Source organism: Carlito syrichta, unplaced genomic scaffold (genome assembly GCF_000164805.1).
Source record: "Carlito syrichta isolate Samal-C Ts95f unplaced genomic scaffold, Tarsius_syrichta-2.0.1 Scaffold311455, whole genome shotgun sequence".
Lineage (NCBI taxonomy): Eukaryota > Metazoa > Chordata > Mammalia > Primates > Tarsiidae > Carlito > Carlito syrichta.
In genome coordinates, this window is record NW_007255551.1 from 88,786 (window position 1) to 103,586 (window position 14,801).

A 14,801-nucleotide genomic window follows, 5' to 3' on the forward strand; every position below is an offset into this window, starting at 1 on the left:
AACCATCAGCAGCCTCACAGCAGCAGGCTATATATTTCAGGCCTAGTTCTCGGAACTAATAAGAACCCATAAAGATTATGTAGGCTGGTTCCACTCTTTTCTTTAATATAATTTTTCTCAAGCACTTCTTAGTTCATTCCCCCATTTTTGTCACTATAAAAACCCATACACAGGTGGATGCAGTGGCTCACATGTGTAATTCCAGCACTTTGGGAGGCCAAAGCGGGAGGACTGCTTGAGCCCAGGAATTCAAGAGAGGCTGGGCAACATAACAAGACCTGTCTTTACAAAAAAAAAAACCAAATTTGCAGGGTATGGTAGTGCATGCCTGTAGCAACAGCTACTTAGGAAGCTGAGGCAGAGAATTGCTTGGGCCCAGGAATTAGAGGATGCAGTGAGCTGAGATTATCCCACTGCACTCCAACCTGGGCAACAGAGTGAGGCTTCGACTCAAAAGAAACACACACACACACACACACACACACACACACACACACACACACACACACAATCAAACAATAAGAGCCACTTCCCAGAAAAAGAGAGAAGCTTTTGGAATTGTTCCATCTGTGGCAATGCCAATTAGAACAGTAGAGTTCCATGTGCTCAGAAAGTCCTTATGTATCCAAACCTTGCTACATTAGACAGGTAAACACACATCCTTTGACTTCTCTATGTACATCCTAAATACAAGGGGATTGTGATAAGACATAGAAGGAGGGGAGTGGTTCTCTGGCAACTCCTTTTTACATTAGAGAAGGCTAGACTTCATCACAAAGATTCCACATAAGACCCAGGTAGAAAGGAAAGAAGGGAGGGAAGCAGAGAAGGAGGGAAAGAAGGAAAGAGGAAGAAGGGAAGGGAGAAGGGAGGGAAGGAGGAAGGAAGGGAAGCAGGGAGGGAGGGAGGAATTTTTCTACTCAAAAGATTAAAAGGTAGAAGAAAATAGTCAAAGCAAATATAATGACTTAGGAACCTAAATTCGATTTGAATACCTTCCTTTTAAGCTTATTATTTTGTTGTTCTTTAATTGGAATATAGGTCTCAGAAAAAACTTTATTAATTTAATAATGCTATTAAACACCTTATTATTAAATAAGGTACGATATAAAAGACCACAGAAATTGAGAAGTTACACAGCATCTGAACTATGAAATGTTCAAAGTTACTTGCAATCGTAATGCTTGCTTACCCAACTGTGATCCCTAGGCAGGACAGGAAGTTTCTGTTCAAAAACAATAGAGGGAAAAAATTTTTTTTGATCACTACTTTTCTTAGTTCGAAATACCAGAAGTTTCTAAAGTCATTTTATTTACATAATTGTTCTAACATGGAACATTCATTTAATACAATAGTACTGCTAACTTTTTATCATTCAACTGAAATGCACTTTTATTTACCCTCCCCAATACTATGCTTACAATATATTCATTCAATAACAACGTTCTATGTGCAAGCATTGTTCAAGACATGATCCTACACCTGAAACATTTATATGTGTGGAAGTTCCCCAAGAAGATTAATTATTACAGTGTGGTGTGATAGGTATTATGCTAGAGGAAGCCAAAAAGAAAGACGTTTAACTAGATCAAGGAAATCTGTTCAAAGTGGGTGAGACTAAGTTATGTTTCAGAGTGAGTAGGAATCAGACTAAGCAGGTGAAAGAACATCCTATGAGTAAATTAGAGATAGCAGTATAGAGTTTGCTAGGGCTTCCATAACAAAGTATCACAGACTGGTGGCTTAGAGAACAGAACTTTGCTGTCTACTTGTTCTGCAGGCTAGAAGTCCAGAATCTTCAGGGTTGGTTCCCTTTGAGGACTGTGAAGGAAGTATCTGCTCTAGGCTTCTCTCCTCGGCTTGTAGTAGGCCATCTTCACCCTATGTCTCTTCACACTGTCTTCCCTATATGCATGCCTCTATGTCCTAATTTCCCCTTTTAATAACACCTTTCATGGGATTTGAGCCCACTCTAAGGTCCTTATTTTAATTTATTGCCTCTATAATAACCCTATCTTCCAATATAGTTACATTCTGAGGTGCAAGGGGCTAGGACTTCAACATATAAAATGAGAGAGGGGGACACAATTTAACCCCTGACAAGCCTCAAGTTCTCCTTTCGAGATGGTGGAATAAAGATGTTCCTGCTTCATTCTTCTCACAAAACTTACCCTAAATAGAGGAGAAAAAACACAAACTGTATCCTCAAAAATCAAGAGACACCTGCATTTACAGAGGAAAATCTATGAAGACAAAATAGATGAAGTGGTAAGTGACTTAGAGAGGAGAAAAGCCAAGCTGAAGATTTGCGGGAAGGGGCCAGAGGACACCCATGGGGAGCCAACTCTCCTTGGAGAGCAACATGAGGGCCCAATAAATGGATGCACCAGCTACTGGGGAAGACGGATGGGTGATAGAAAGGTGAAAACAAAAGAATTAGTGGCTCACGCCTGTAATCCCAGCACTTTGGGAGGCAGAGACAAGAGGATTCCCTGAGCCCACAGGCTCAAGACCAGCCTGGGCAACTTGGTGAGATCTCATCTCTACAATAAATCAAAAAATTAGCTGGGCATGGTGGCACATGCTTGTAGTTCCAGCTACTTGGAAGGCTTAGGTGGAAGAATCACCTGAACCTAGCAGGTTGAGGCTGCAGTGACCTTGAGCGTGCTACTGCATGCCAACCTGGGTGACAGAGTGAGACTCCAACTCAAAAAAAAAAAAAAAAAGAATTAGTAGAAAGTCTCAACAGACTTTCACCCTCTGTGCTTGCCACTGCACTGAAAACGCAGGTGCTAATTCACCCAGCCCAATAGGAAATGAAAAGTGTATTTTACAGTTAAACTAACCAGGCATTTCAAGGACAGAAGACACCAATAGTTAAATGCCAAACCGAAAATGAAATGATTTTATAAAATTCTGCCACTGACCAATAAGCCTCCAAGACCCCCTTTGAAGTTTTCTTCTGCTCTCTGCACTGTTTCCTTTGAGAAGTATAAAACAATATTTTTTTAAAGCAACAGAGAAAAAAAAGGAGCTCTTGGAAATTAAAATATTTAGAAGACAGAGTTAAGAAAATATTCCAGAAAGCACCAACAAAAACAAATTAGAGGAAAAAAATACTTAAAAGTAAAAAGCTAGAAGATGAATACAAGAGGCCTAGAATTTGAATAACAGGAATTCCATAAAGATAAAATGAAGGGAAATGAATCAAAGAAATAACACAATAAAATCATCTAGAACTAAAATTTATTCCCAGATTGAAAATTAATAAAAAAATACTCTCCCATCATTACAGAATACCAGAAAAAGAAAAGATGATATTAAAATATTTCCAGGGAAAGCAGGGAAAAGCCCTCATACAAGGCCTGAGATTCAATAGGCCTTGGATTTCTCAGAAACCAAATACTCACATTTGAAAGAGCAACACCTTCAAAATTCTGAAGGAAAATTATTTTCAATTTGCAATCAGCAAAAATGCAAGCAAAGTATGAGAGCTGAATGAAGATAGTTTCAGACGTAGAAGGACCCAGACATGTTTACCTTCTGGGTTTTCTCTTGGGAAACTATTAATAATATTCTCCACCAAAACAAAGAAATAAAACCGGAAAATAGAAGAAATGAGACCCCAAAATCAGGGAACCCAACATAGGAAAGCAATAACAGCAATTCCCAAGATGACTTTAAAACAGTGATTCTCAACCTCGGCTGCACATTAATATCACCTAGGGAGCTTTTAAAACCCTGAAACCCAGACCCCAATACAGCAGGATCTCTGGGGGTGCAACCCAGGCATCAATGATTTTTAAAACTCGCCAGGTGAATTCAATGTGCAAAGAAGGCAAAGAACCATTGTGTTAAAGTTCCAGAACAACAACTCTGCGACAGGCCTATGAACACTAGTGCAGGTTAAAGCAGGAAGTAAAGAGGGATCCAGAAGGAAGGGGAAAAATGGACAAGTTATCTGACAAGCACAAAATGGAAAATTGTGTGAATAATTTCACCAAGAGGCATCTTGCAGAACACTCACAGAAGCTGATGGAAGACAGTCTGATGTTCAAAGGAAATTAAGGAAATGCAAAAGTAATGTATGTTTATAAAGTTTTAAAAGAAAACGTAACCAGAGTATACTTACTGGGTAGGCAGTGAGAAAATATTTACACAGTCATAATAGAGAAAGCCTGTAATACTGAATAATTATATTAGGAGAATGAGGGGAAGAAATGAGTTAATAAGATCTAAAACTGGTTAGTCAAGAGATAGCAGCACATGTTACCAGGTATTCAGAGCTAAATAGCAAAAGCAATAGCTAGAGGAGCATACTGGGCTGAATTATGGCCCCACAAAGATGTCCCCAGCCTAATCCCTGGAACCTGTGTGTGTTACTTTATATGACAAAAAGGATTTTGCAGAAATTAGGGACCATGAGGTGGGGAGATTAGTCTAGGTGGGCTAGTCTAGGTGGGCCCATTGTAATCACAAGGGTCTTTTTTTTTTTTTAAGTTAGAGTCTTACCCTGTTGCCCAGGCTGGAGTGCAGTGGCATGATCACGGCTCACCACAGCATTGATCTCCAACTCTCAGGCAATCCTTTTCTTGTCTCGGTCTTCTGAGTAGCTAGGACTATAGGCATGGGTCACCATACCCATCTAATTTTTAAATTTTTTTGTAGAGATGAGGTCTCACTATGTTGCCCAGGCTGATCTCGAACTCCTGAGCAAGGAATCCTCTTGCTTTTGCCTCCCAAAGTGCTGGGATTATAGGCATGAGTCACCATGCCCAGCCACAAGGGTCCTTGTAAGAGGAAGGCAAGAAGTTCAGAGAGAAAGCAGAAGGTGATATGAGATAGAGACAGAGATTGGAGCAATGCAGCCATGCACCAAGGAATACCAGCAGCCATGAGAAGCCAGGAGAGGCTGGGAACAAATGCCCCCCAGATCCTCCAGAAGATACTAGCCCTACTAACACCCTGATTTTAGCATCTTAAAACTCCTTTCTGATTTCTGACCTCTAGAAATGTCAGAGAATAAATGTGTGTTGTATAAAGCCACTAAATTTATAGCACTTTGTTATAGTAGCAAGGGGAAATACAAGTAGTTTAAAGTATTGAGGTGGAAGTGGCATTGAAGGGACATATATACATTTAAGTGTTTTATTTGACTTTTAAAAGAATGAGCATCTGACACATGGATAAAAATTAGAATGACCAAATTGCACTGAGTGTGGGAGATGAGGGGTAGAGAGGCATGAGCGATAGAGCCTGCCCTCAAACACTAACATGCACACATACACACACATACACACACACACACACACACACACACACACACGTCCCCCACCAATCCCGTTAAATGCAGGCTGTCACTCAGGAGGTCAGTAGCGGGGCTTAGATTGGCCTGCATTTCTATAAGCTCCCTAGGTGATGTCCATGGACTACACTTGTAGAAGCAAAGATTTAGACTTGAGGCCAGCCCTCTAGACCCTAGAAGACCAGAAAAAGGCAGATCTAAAGAAAGACAGAGACAGAACCTAGAATTGAGGGAGAGAGGGATTGGCGGGGGTTAGAAAGGGCTTTGTGCTTAAGTTAAGGCATTTTGACTTGTTCCTTGAAGACACAGGAAACTGCTGAATGATTTGGAGCAGTAGAACACCAGGATGAGATTTTTTTTTTTTAATTGTGATTCTTTGTCGATGAAGTGGTAGCAGCAAACTAGGGACTAGAAACCATTTAGGATGCAACTGGAAATAGTCTATGATAATGGCTGAGAAAGGGAGGATGATGTTGGTACTTCTGCACACACATACACACACACACACATACACACACACACACACACACACACACACACACACACACACACAAGAATACAGGGAACTATATCAATCCATGCATAGAAGTCACCCCTCTAAGTATCTTTTGTCTACAGTCCTAAAACAAAGAGGAATTTTCTTAGACTCTTTTTCACTGGTATAATTTTATTAAATCCCCATCTGCCAATGGCAAATCCACATTTTTTTTTAGATTTAAAAATATAGTTTATTTTAAAAGTAGATTAGAGAGAGAGAAAGAGAGAGAAGAGACTCACCTCCCCAAGATAGGGGAAGGGGCCAAAGCTAGGACAGCAATGATGGCCATAGCTCAATGAGCACATTGCCTATTCAGTGCTTAGCAAAGCAATAGCTCAGGTCCACATTTAAATAAGAAAAGTATAAGAAGAAAAACATCCTCAGAAAAGTTATCCTAGGTAGTAAAATTAAATGCTAAATTCTTCCAGCTCATCACACCCCATATAGATGGCAATCACACAGTGTTCACTCTATATGTTGACCATAGCTAAAATAAACTGTAAGGGCCTTTAAAAAAAACAGAGAAGAAATGTTCATCACAGAAGTGCAATGTACATATTTGATTTTCCTAAAGCATTAGAAATGGTTCTGCAGAGTACTCTCAGAAGGATTCTATGCATATGGATTAGGCAGAATGAAAAGAGGATAATATGGGTAAAAATCCAGTTAGATACATGGAACACTGACAACTTATTAATAGTTTGGTGTCAAAATGAGAGCAGCTATTGCATGCAGTTCACAAGGAACCATCCCGGGTCCAATCCTGCTCCATATTTTCTATCAATAGCTCTGAGGATCATGTAACTAATGCACAAATCAATCCACAGAAAATGCAGCTCTGGGAGACATTGCTAATGCTTTCGACGACAATATTAAAATTCAGGATGTTCTTGTTAAACTGAAGAAATGAGCCAAGATCAATAGAGCAAGCACACACAGTTCCACCAAGTGTTTCAAATCACAGGATTCAGGGAGCCCTCAAACAGAAAGCAAGACCATCCTGGTAGGTGAAATTCCCCCTGGTAAAGCTACCCAACTCCTGTTCTCCCTCTCTATCCCTCACAACCACAAGGATACCCACACAGATGTTTAAGACTGTCATCTCCACATGATTTAATGCCATTACCTATAGATTCTCAACTCTTTTCCCCAGAAAACTGCAATGATGGAAGAGAGATGATATATTTCAGTTGATAAAAATTATGGTGCCCACACTGACAAACATAGACTTTGGAACACCATATTAGAAACAGGAAAAAGATAAGAAACACCTAAAGGTTTGTAGGTAAGACTATAATGACCTTTTCCCAAGGAGTGTAATAACATAGCCCCAGTGAGAAAGGGTTAGAGGGAGACGAAAATGAGTGTTCTCTACAATTTTTTACCTGTTCAAACCGTGGGAAAGCTAAGACTTTGGAAACATAAACTCATCTTTCAGCTACAACCCTTTCCCAGAGTCATCCTTAATTATATTTCTTTCTTGCCTCCAATTAACCAGTCAACACAAGCCCTGCCGCTTTTACCTCCTAAGCAGTTTTCTGACCTGCACGTTCACCTCCATCTCTCCCCTGCTGTCCTGGTTGAAGATGTCAGCATTCCTCACCCAGACTACCACAGAGGACTTAGAAGCCTCTTTGTTCCTTTAGATCCATCTTTTACAATGCTACCAGTGTGATCCAGGGAAAACACAAATCTAACCTTGAACCTTTGGTGTTTAAAAATGTTCAATCCTCACAGAATGAGGTCCGAGTTCTCCAATATGGCATACACATTCACTCCTTCAGAAGTTTTCTTCAGGAGCTCCACTAGCCTTCTGTGCAGGGCATTTCTAGACTTCTTAATGTCTGGGTGGTACTACTAGTATTTTGTGCCCAGCCATCAGAGATGCTGAACATCCCACGGTAACCAAGACACCCAGCACAATGAATGCTCCACTCGAGCTGCCAGTGGTACCACTATTGAGAAAGAGTCCAGTGGCTTCTGTTTACTTCTCCAGTTTTCTAGTTCACTTTTTCTGCACTACAGGTACATAACTCTTCTTCCCTTACACAAGACATGCTTTTTTCTTGCCTTCATACCTAATTATTGCTCTGTGTCTTAATTAATTCTGACACCAGAAATTACTCTCTTCACTTCACTGACTCATCTGCTTAGATGTCATCCCTACCAGAAAGCATCTATACACACACACAGAATGACTTAGATGCTTCTTCCTGAAAAGGCAACAGTACTTTCTAATTGCAGTATGCTCTACACTCACCAGTTTGCTTTCTAACTATTGATGTTCTTCACTCTACTATGGTCTTTTGGTACAGAAACTGTATGTACTCAGTAGGACTTACACAGACCTGAGGACTTGGGGGAAGAAGAGAGAGAGGGATGGAGGATAGAGAGAGGGATGGAGGATGGATGGATGGATGGAGGATGGATGGATGGATGGATGGATGGATGGATGGATGAATGGATGGACGGACAGGCAGATGGATGGCTGGGTGAGATCAGGACATTTCCAAGGCTGCTTTAGGCCAAGTGCCCATATGTAAGTAACAAATACAAGTATTATTTGAGAGCTCAGACAACAGTTGAGATCAAAGTTTCAGATCAGTCACCTGCTTCCAGTTCCAGCACTCTATGCTACACAGATCACTCTACGCCCTTCATCTTTACCCACTAAACACCTCTTTAAAGGGTGCCAGATGGCAACCTAAATGGCATTCCACTTACCCATGTTGAGGATCTGGAGTCACGAGCAGCAATCTGATAGGAACTTCTGTTTGGCAGCTCAGGGCTCAGTCTGCTAAAAAACTCACCAGGTTTGCTACCAAGAACACAAACAGTTGTTAATGCCTTCATAAAAACAGAAATATAACTGCTTATTGTGACTTTGTATACTACCGTAGACTTTATTTGAATGATGACTAAAATTATCCTGGGTAGAACAAAAGGTTAGGATGAGAACAAGGCACAGAAGAAAATCAAAACAAAATGCTGTTGCAAGACTGTGTTCTTGACGAACACTCGTTTCAAAAATACAAAATGAGGTTTGCAAAATCATTTCATTTTGTCCACTTTGTACTAATGACACAGAGATAAATACTCCCTCAGATTCCATAGTGTGGGGCTCTAATTTCCTATCTGAACCTGTAAAGCTTGACACTAAGACTTCAGGATGGAGCTGTGGAATATTAAAGCCCTACCACATCTCACTTCACTCAGTTTTACATTAAGCCCTTTACTCTCTAGGGGTCTTCCTCCTAGCCACTTCATCTCCCTCATGGCCGACTGCTCTCAGGTTACTCTAATCCAGCAAGTCTTTTCCATGAATGGCTCATGGACCACTTTGGGATTCTGAAAGCAGAAATGGACTCTCACTCAACAGACAGATTCACACACCTCTTTGCGTTTCACTTAAGGGAGGTGATGATAAACCTTCCATGGAGGTTAAAAAGTGCTGCTGATTCTGGTCTGCATTTCTGACATCTCTTTTTAACTCAGAAAGATTGACCTAGAAATTTCTTCAGTTTAAATAAGAAATTCTTTTTTCTCCTGTAAAATTCCAAACCACCACGCCAATTCCTCCTCTTACCTATGTCAAGCACAGAACAACTAGAGTTGTTTCTTAGTCCTTACCTCAATGTCTGCCCCATTTTGTCCATCCTTGATTAATTTTATTCCTGTGTCCTTTTCTCGTGTAATTTGTGGGATTTTCACCCCTTTATTCCACACTCAAAAGCACATACCTCATTGAGTACTGATTTCTTTTGCACCAGACTCATGCAGCCTGCGCTCATCGGCCTCCCTCCTTCTGCTACCCCTCTGCTTCTTCCTAATATTTTAAGTTTAATGCTAAGATCTGATTCATCAAGTACTTGGCATGTGGGCATCAAAGGAAACACAGGGTCTGGTAAGAACAAATGGCATCCGGTAGGAGGAGAAAATCAAGGAATTAGAAATTAAACAGATGTCAGCATCACTTCCAATAATAACTTAGATAGAACATGGCATTTGAGCAAGATCAGAAGCTTGAGCTGGGGAAGGAAGAAATAAAAGTGAAACAACATATATAACCCTGGGATACATGAGACTTTGGCCGCTGCGACAAGAAGGCTTTCCATTTGTCTCAGATTACTTATCTTGCCTAGAGTAGACAAGGAGACTAATGAAGTCGCAGAGTCTGGAAGCTGCCCCACTGTCTGTGGTTTTATGAAGTCATCAGTCAAAACTACAAAAAGAAGAGAGTTGTCAGGAGTTTGGATGAGATTTCTGAATATCCTTAGCTGAGGACAGAGCATGGGAGAAAGCAGTGAGAAAAAAAAAAAAACCAAGATAAGCAAGGAAGAAACTTCAGACCAAGTGTGCTGACTGCCCTACCACTTCTCATCTGCCAACGCCAAGCACAAAGCTGGCTGGATAGCTAGCCTCCAGCCATGGTCCTTGTGCCAATTATCACTGCCCCACTCATGCCACAGGATTAAAGGAGAGTGACAGAGTCACAGGACTACCAGAGAAGGGGCCTGAGAATAACATGGATTACTGTCAAATGATCACTCTGCAAACAAAGGAAGTCCCAAGTTACTAACTAATTGGCATTTTTCTACTATTAGCACGAGTGCCTGGCATATAATAGAATTTCCATATCTTGGTTATAGGGAATTGGAATTCCTGTAGGTAACTGTGGTTCTATTTAATACATATAAGATATAGAACCTCTTTGCAAGACAAATGAAAGAAAATACCTTGTGGGAAGTCCAGCTAGACTAAGAACCCTGGACTGCAGCACTGAGTCACCCTGTCCTTAGGGTCTCTTGGTATCTATCACCACTGTGTGAGGGCAATGTCCTCGTCCACATCACTCTGACCCAAGCTTGTAGGATTCCTTCCTTTATTTTCCATAACTGGTTAAACTGGTTTTGAAGACAAAATTTACTCATATCCAGGGTATGATCTTTAAGGATTCTTCCTGCTTTTTCTTAGGGAGATTCCTATGGCTTCAGTCTCTTCAGGTCAGTCTGACCTCAGCATAATACAGTTGACTGCTAAATGGTCATCTCTGCTAATACAGAGTACTGCTAACTGGTTATCGCAATTTATGTTCCTTTCTTCTGCTCACACAAGTTGACTCTATATCCTAGCCTCCCTTGCAGCTATGGTTGACCAGATGACTGAGTTTTGACCAATGGAATATGATAAAAAGTGATACACACCACTTCTTGGACTAACTTATCAGATATTTCCCATACATGTGCCTCCATATGTTTTCCTCCTTCTTGCTTACTGGGATGGTGACAACACCCTAGGATAAGCTGGAAGTTGTATACTGAAAACAGCAGAGCCTCATGTTTGGTCCCTGAATACCTAAGTGGTGAAAGCTGTCTCTCAATTTATGATATGATGATTTTTTTAATTAGCCTATACTATTTGTGAATTCACATACATGTAGTAGAATTAGGAGAACTTGCATCATGAGAAGAAGAGCAACTCCTGACATCCAGGAACTGCTCTGATACTCACATCTAGACCTCAATGTTATTACAAGCTGATCTGATGCTGCAGTTAAGCCTTTTTCTACTGCTGGACATTAACAGTCACATAGAACATCTACTTTACACAAGGTCATCATGCAATCCACAAATTACCAAAGAGTCTCTCCTCTAAATAAATGACTGTTACTTCCGTATCAACTACAGCTTGATTCTCACTCTAGTCTAGTCTGTCTTTCCTATAGGTAAGATTTATTGAGATACCCAATTATGAAATTGTTGCTGCATTCTGATGGCACTCAATCTACAGCAACCCTCTGCTTCCTTAGACCGTTCCCAAAATTACCCAAAGCACAAATTCTATAATAGGTTCTTTCTGACACTTTCTTACTGAGTTACCTCACCATTTTCTATGGTATTCATTTTCCTCTAGTGAGTAATAAACCCAACTTGTGCAAATACAAGTGTGTTCCTAGTGGTTTTTGGCTAAAAGGCAATGACAAGTGTTACATACCAGGACAGTGGCTACTGCTAGGGAAAGAAGGAGGAGGAAGAGATGAGGTTGAAAGGTTAACACTTTAGCTTTGTAATATTTATTTTTTTAATTTAAATTTAAATTTTAAATTTAAATTTGAATTAAGTAAGCAACATCCTCAATGGTTGATGCATATTTCCTGTATGTTTGAAATGTTTCTCAAGTAAAAAGAGAAAAGCTCACACACTATGGTGGTGTGTACTAGGAAAAGACCTGATGCATTGCCATTCTGGATTTCACAAAACCATAGTTTCCAAGATGCCAGTAGGAGGAGCATCCATCTATGGTACTTCCTAGAAATTACTGGACTCAAGCCTTTGACTTTCTAATTCAGCATGTCTGGAGTGGGATTCGGGAATCTGTGTTTCTTAAAAGCACCCCTGGTGATCTTAAGAACTGCTGCAGCACTATAGATGGATATTTAATATGCATAATTATCTTAGGGCTACATGATTCTGACTTATGAATTATTCATGTTATATAACACATTTGGAAATAATACCTCACCATCTTAGGAACTGTCTGTGTAAGTACTATTTAATAATGCAGTCTTCCTGTACTTTGTAATAGCTTTACAAACCTGAACTTTGCCTCCATGAGGTTTATGTGAGTAAGTAATCATTCTTACATTCACACATGCATTCATGCCAGCAACAAACATTTCCTGAGTCTCTGCCATGTGCTTAGCAATATGCATTATAAGACAATCTAAAGAGGTATTACCTTGCCTGAGTCAATTTCACATAACTGGGTATGAACAAAAGACATGCATGTACCCATAAGCACTCACAGAGCCTATGTAAGTAAGACAGTGAGATAAAATGTACTGGGGCAGACAAACATGTCCCATTAAAGGGATCACAAGAATGAAGTAGATGAAATAAAACATGAATATGAAGCAGTAATGTCAGGACAGCTAAGTTTTGTACTTAATTTTAAAAATCAAACTGTCCCATTCACATTTTATTTATTTATTTATTTATTTATTTATTTATTTATTTATTTACTACTTATTGGAATCTCACTCTGTTGTCCAGGCTGGAGTGCCATGGCACGCTGAGAGCCACCTCAGTGTCGATCTGCTGGGCTCAGGAGATCCTTCCGCCTCAGCCTTCCAAGTGGCTGGAATTACAGGCACGTGCTACCACACCCAGTTAATTTTTTTATTTATTTATTGTAGAGATGAGGTCTTGCCAAGTTGCTCAGGTTGGTCTCAAACCTCTTGCCAAGTTGCCCAGGTTGGTCTCAAACCTCTTGCCAAGTTGCCCAGGCTGGTCTCAAACCCGTGGGCTCAGGTAATTCACTCACCTCAGTCTCCCAGAGTGCTGGGATTACAGCCCATTCACTCATTTTAAATGCTTTCCCCCCTTTTTTAACTGGTCCTTAATGCTTTAGCTTTTAATAACAAAAGTAATGCATAAATACAATGTGAGTCAGAAAACAGGAATAGAAAATAGAAGGAGAAAAGTTTCAAGAAAAGAAAAAAGGAAGGTCTTGCTTATCACTCCTCCCAACCTTACTCCTTTCCCCAGAAGATTATACCATGAATTGTCAGATATATATCCTGCTTTCTATTAATTAATAAATATCTATTTAGAATGATATACAAATGAAAGGTGGTTGGCTTTGGGGAAGGATAGTTAGGATAAAGCAGAGACTACCAGCTGTTCTCTGAAATGTGTTTCTCTACCTCCTAGACAAATAGCTAGACTACATTTCCCAGCTCCCACGCAATTAGATGTGGCCATATATCTGCATTCCATCCAATGAAATGTGAGTAAATGTATGGGTCAGGTCTGACATTACACACATCAATGACTCCCCACGTGATTTCAAATACTCCTACTTTTTGCCCAATAAGAGTACCTATCGAAGGGAGCTTGTAAGGCATTGGCTAAGGGTATAGAGCCACTACCTGCCCGAGTCTCTTAATGTTGAGGGACAAAAGCTAACCTGCTGACTCAAACACAAGCCCTAGATCATTCCATGAGAAGGATAGAAACTTGTTCTTTAAGTCTTTAAGTTGGGTGTCTGTTTCTTTTTTTTTTTAACCATAGCTTTTATACTCTAAACTAACAGATATCTTTTCCTTAAGTGGGTTACTATAATATTTTATTCTTAAAATGGACTTTTTCATTTAACAATATCCTTGAGATTTCTTATATTAATACATATATATCTACCTTATTTCTTTTGGCAGTTGAATAGCATTTTATGATATGAATATAACTTAATACATCTAACATTCTTATTGATGACTATTTATGTTTTTTTTCCAGTGAATATCCTGGTATATACCTCTTGTGCACATATGTAAATATTTTTCTAGGATATATATCTAAAACGAAATTTATATTCTAGTATAGGTTCCTATAAATAGATATGCATGTTTAAACCATGCTTAGTAGTGCCAAGCTGTACTATGCAAATTTATATTCTCACCAAAAGTTAATTGTCTGAAATTGACCATTCAGAACCACAGCCTACTCCCTCTAAATGCTAATCCCATTCTACCCTTAGACATTCCTATTTGTCTCAGTCACTTCCAAGTGTCCCAGTCTCATCCCTCATTTATTATCACTCAATCTCACAATCTCACACTGCCCTGCATTTCTGCTACTTAGTTCCCCACACTTCCCTCTAGCCTCCCAAGCCTTTCCACAGGGGCAACAAACTCTAGCTCTTTAACCAATAGCTAACAATTCTATATCTTTAACCTCATGTCAAGAGTCTCTTTCAAATATAAAATCACTATTATACAAACACCAAGGTAAAAACTGACTACTGGTAAGTTCCACCTATGAATGCTAAAATCAAGTGAGCAAAATTTGAAGATATTAGTATAGTCTTACTTGGTGGCTCAGCCTGTAATCCCGCGCCTTTGGGAGGCTGAGGTGAGTGGATTGCCTGAGCCCGCGGGTTCGAGACCCGCCTGGGCAGCGA

General features: G+C 39.9%; 1 protein-coding gene across 1 annotated transcript in view; it reads right to left on the reverse strand.

Moving 5' to 3' along the window:
* EPSTI1 (epithelial stromal interaction 1) overlaps window positions 1-14,801 on the reverse strand; it is a 108,670-nt gene that overhangs the window by 38,948 nt on the left and 54,921 nt on the right. Inside the window, exons 7-8 of the mRNA XM_021717880.1 lie at window positions 8,568-8,661; window positions 1,193-1,225 (exon numbers count right to left, since the gene is read on the reverse strand). Of these exons, the coding sequence (XP_021573555.1) occupies window positions 1,193-1,225; window positions 8,568-8,661 (127 nt within the window). The remainder of the gene's footprint in view (window positions 1-1,192; window positions 1,226-8,567; window positions 8,662-14,801) is intronic.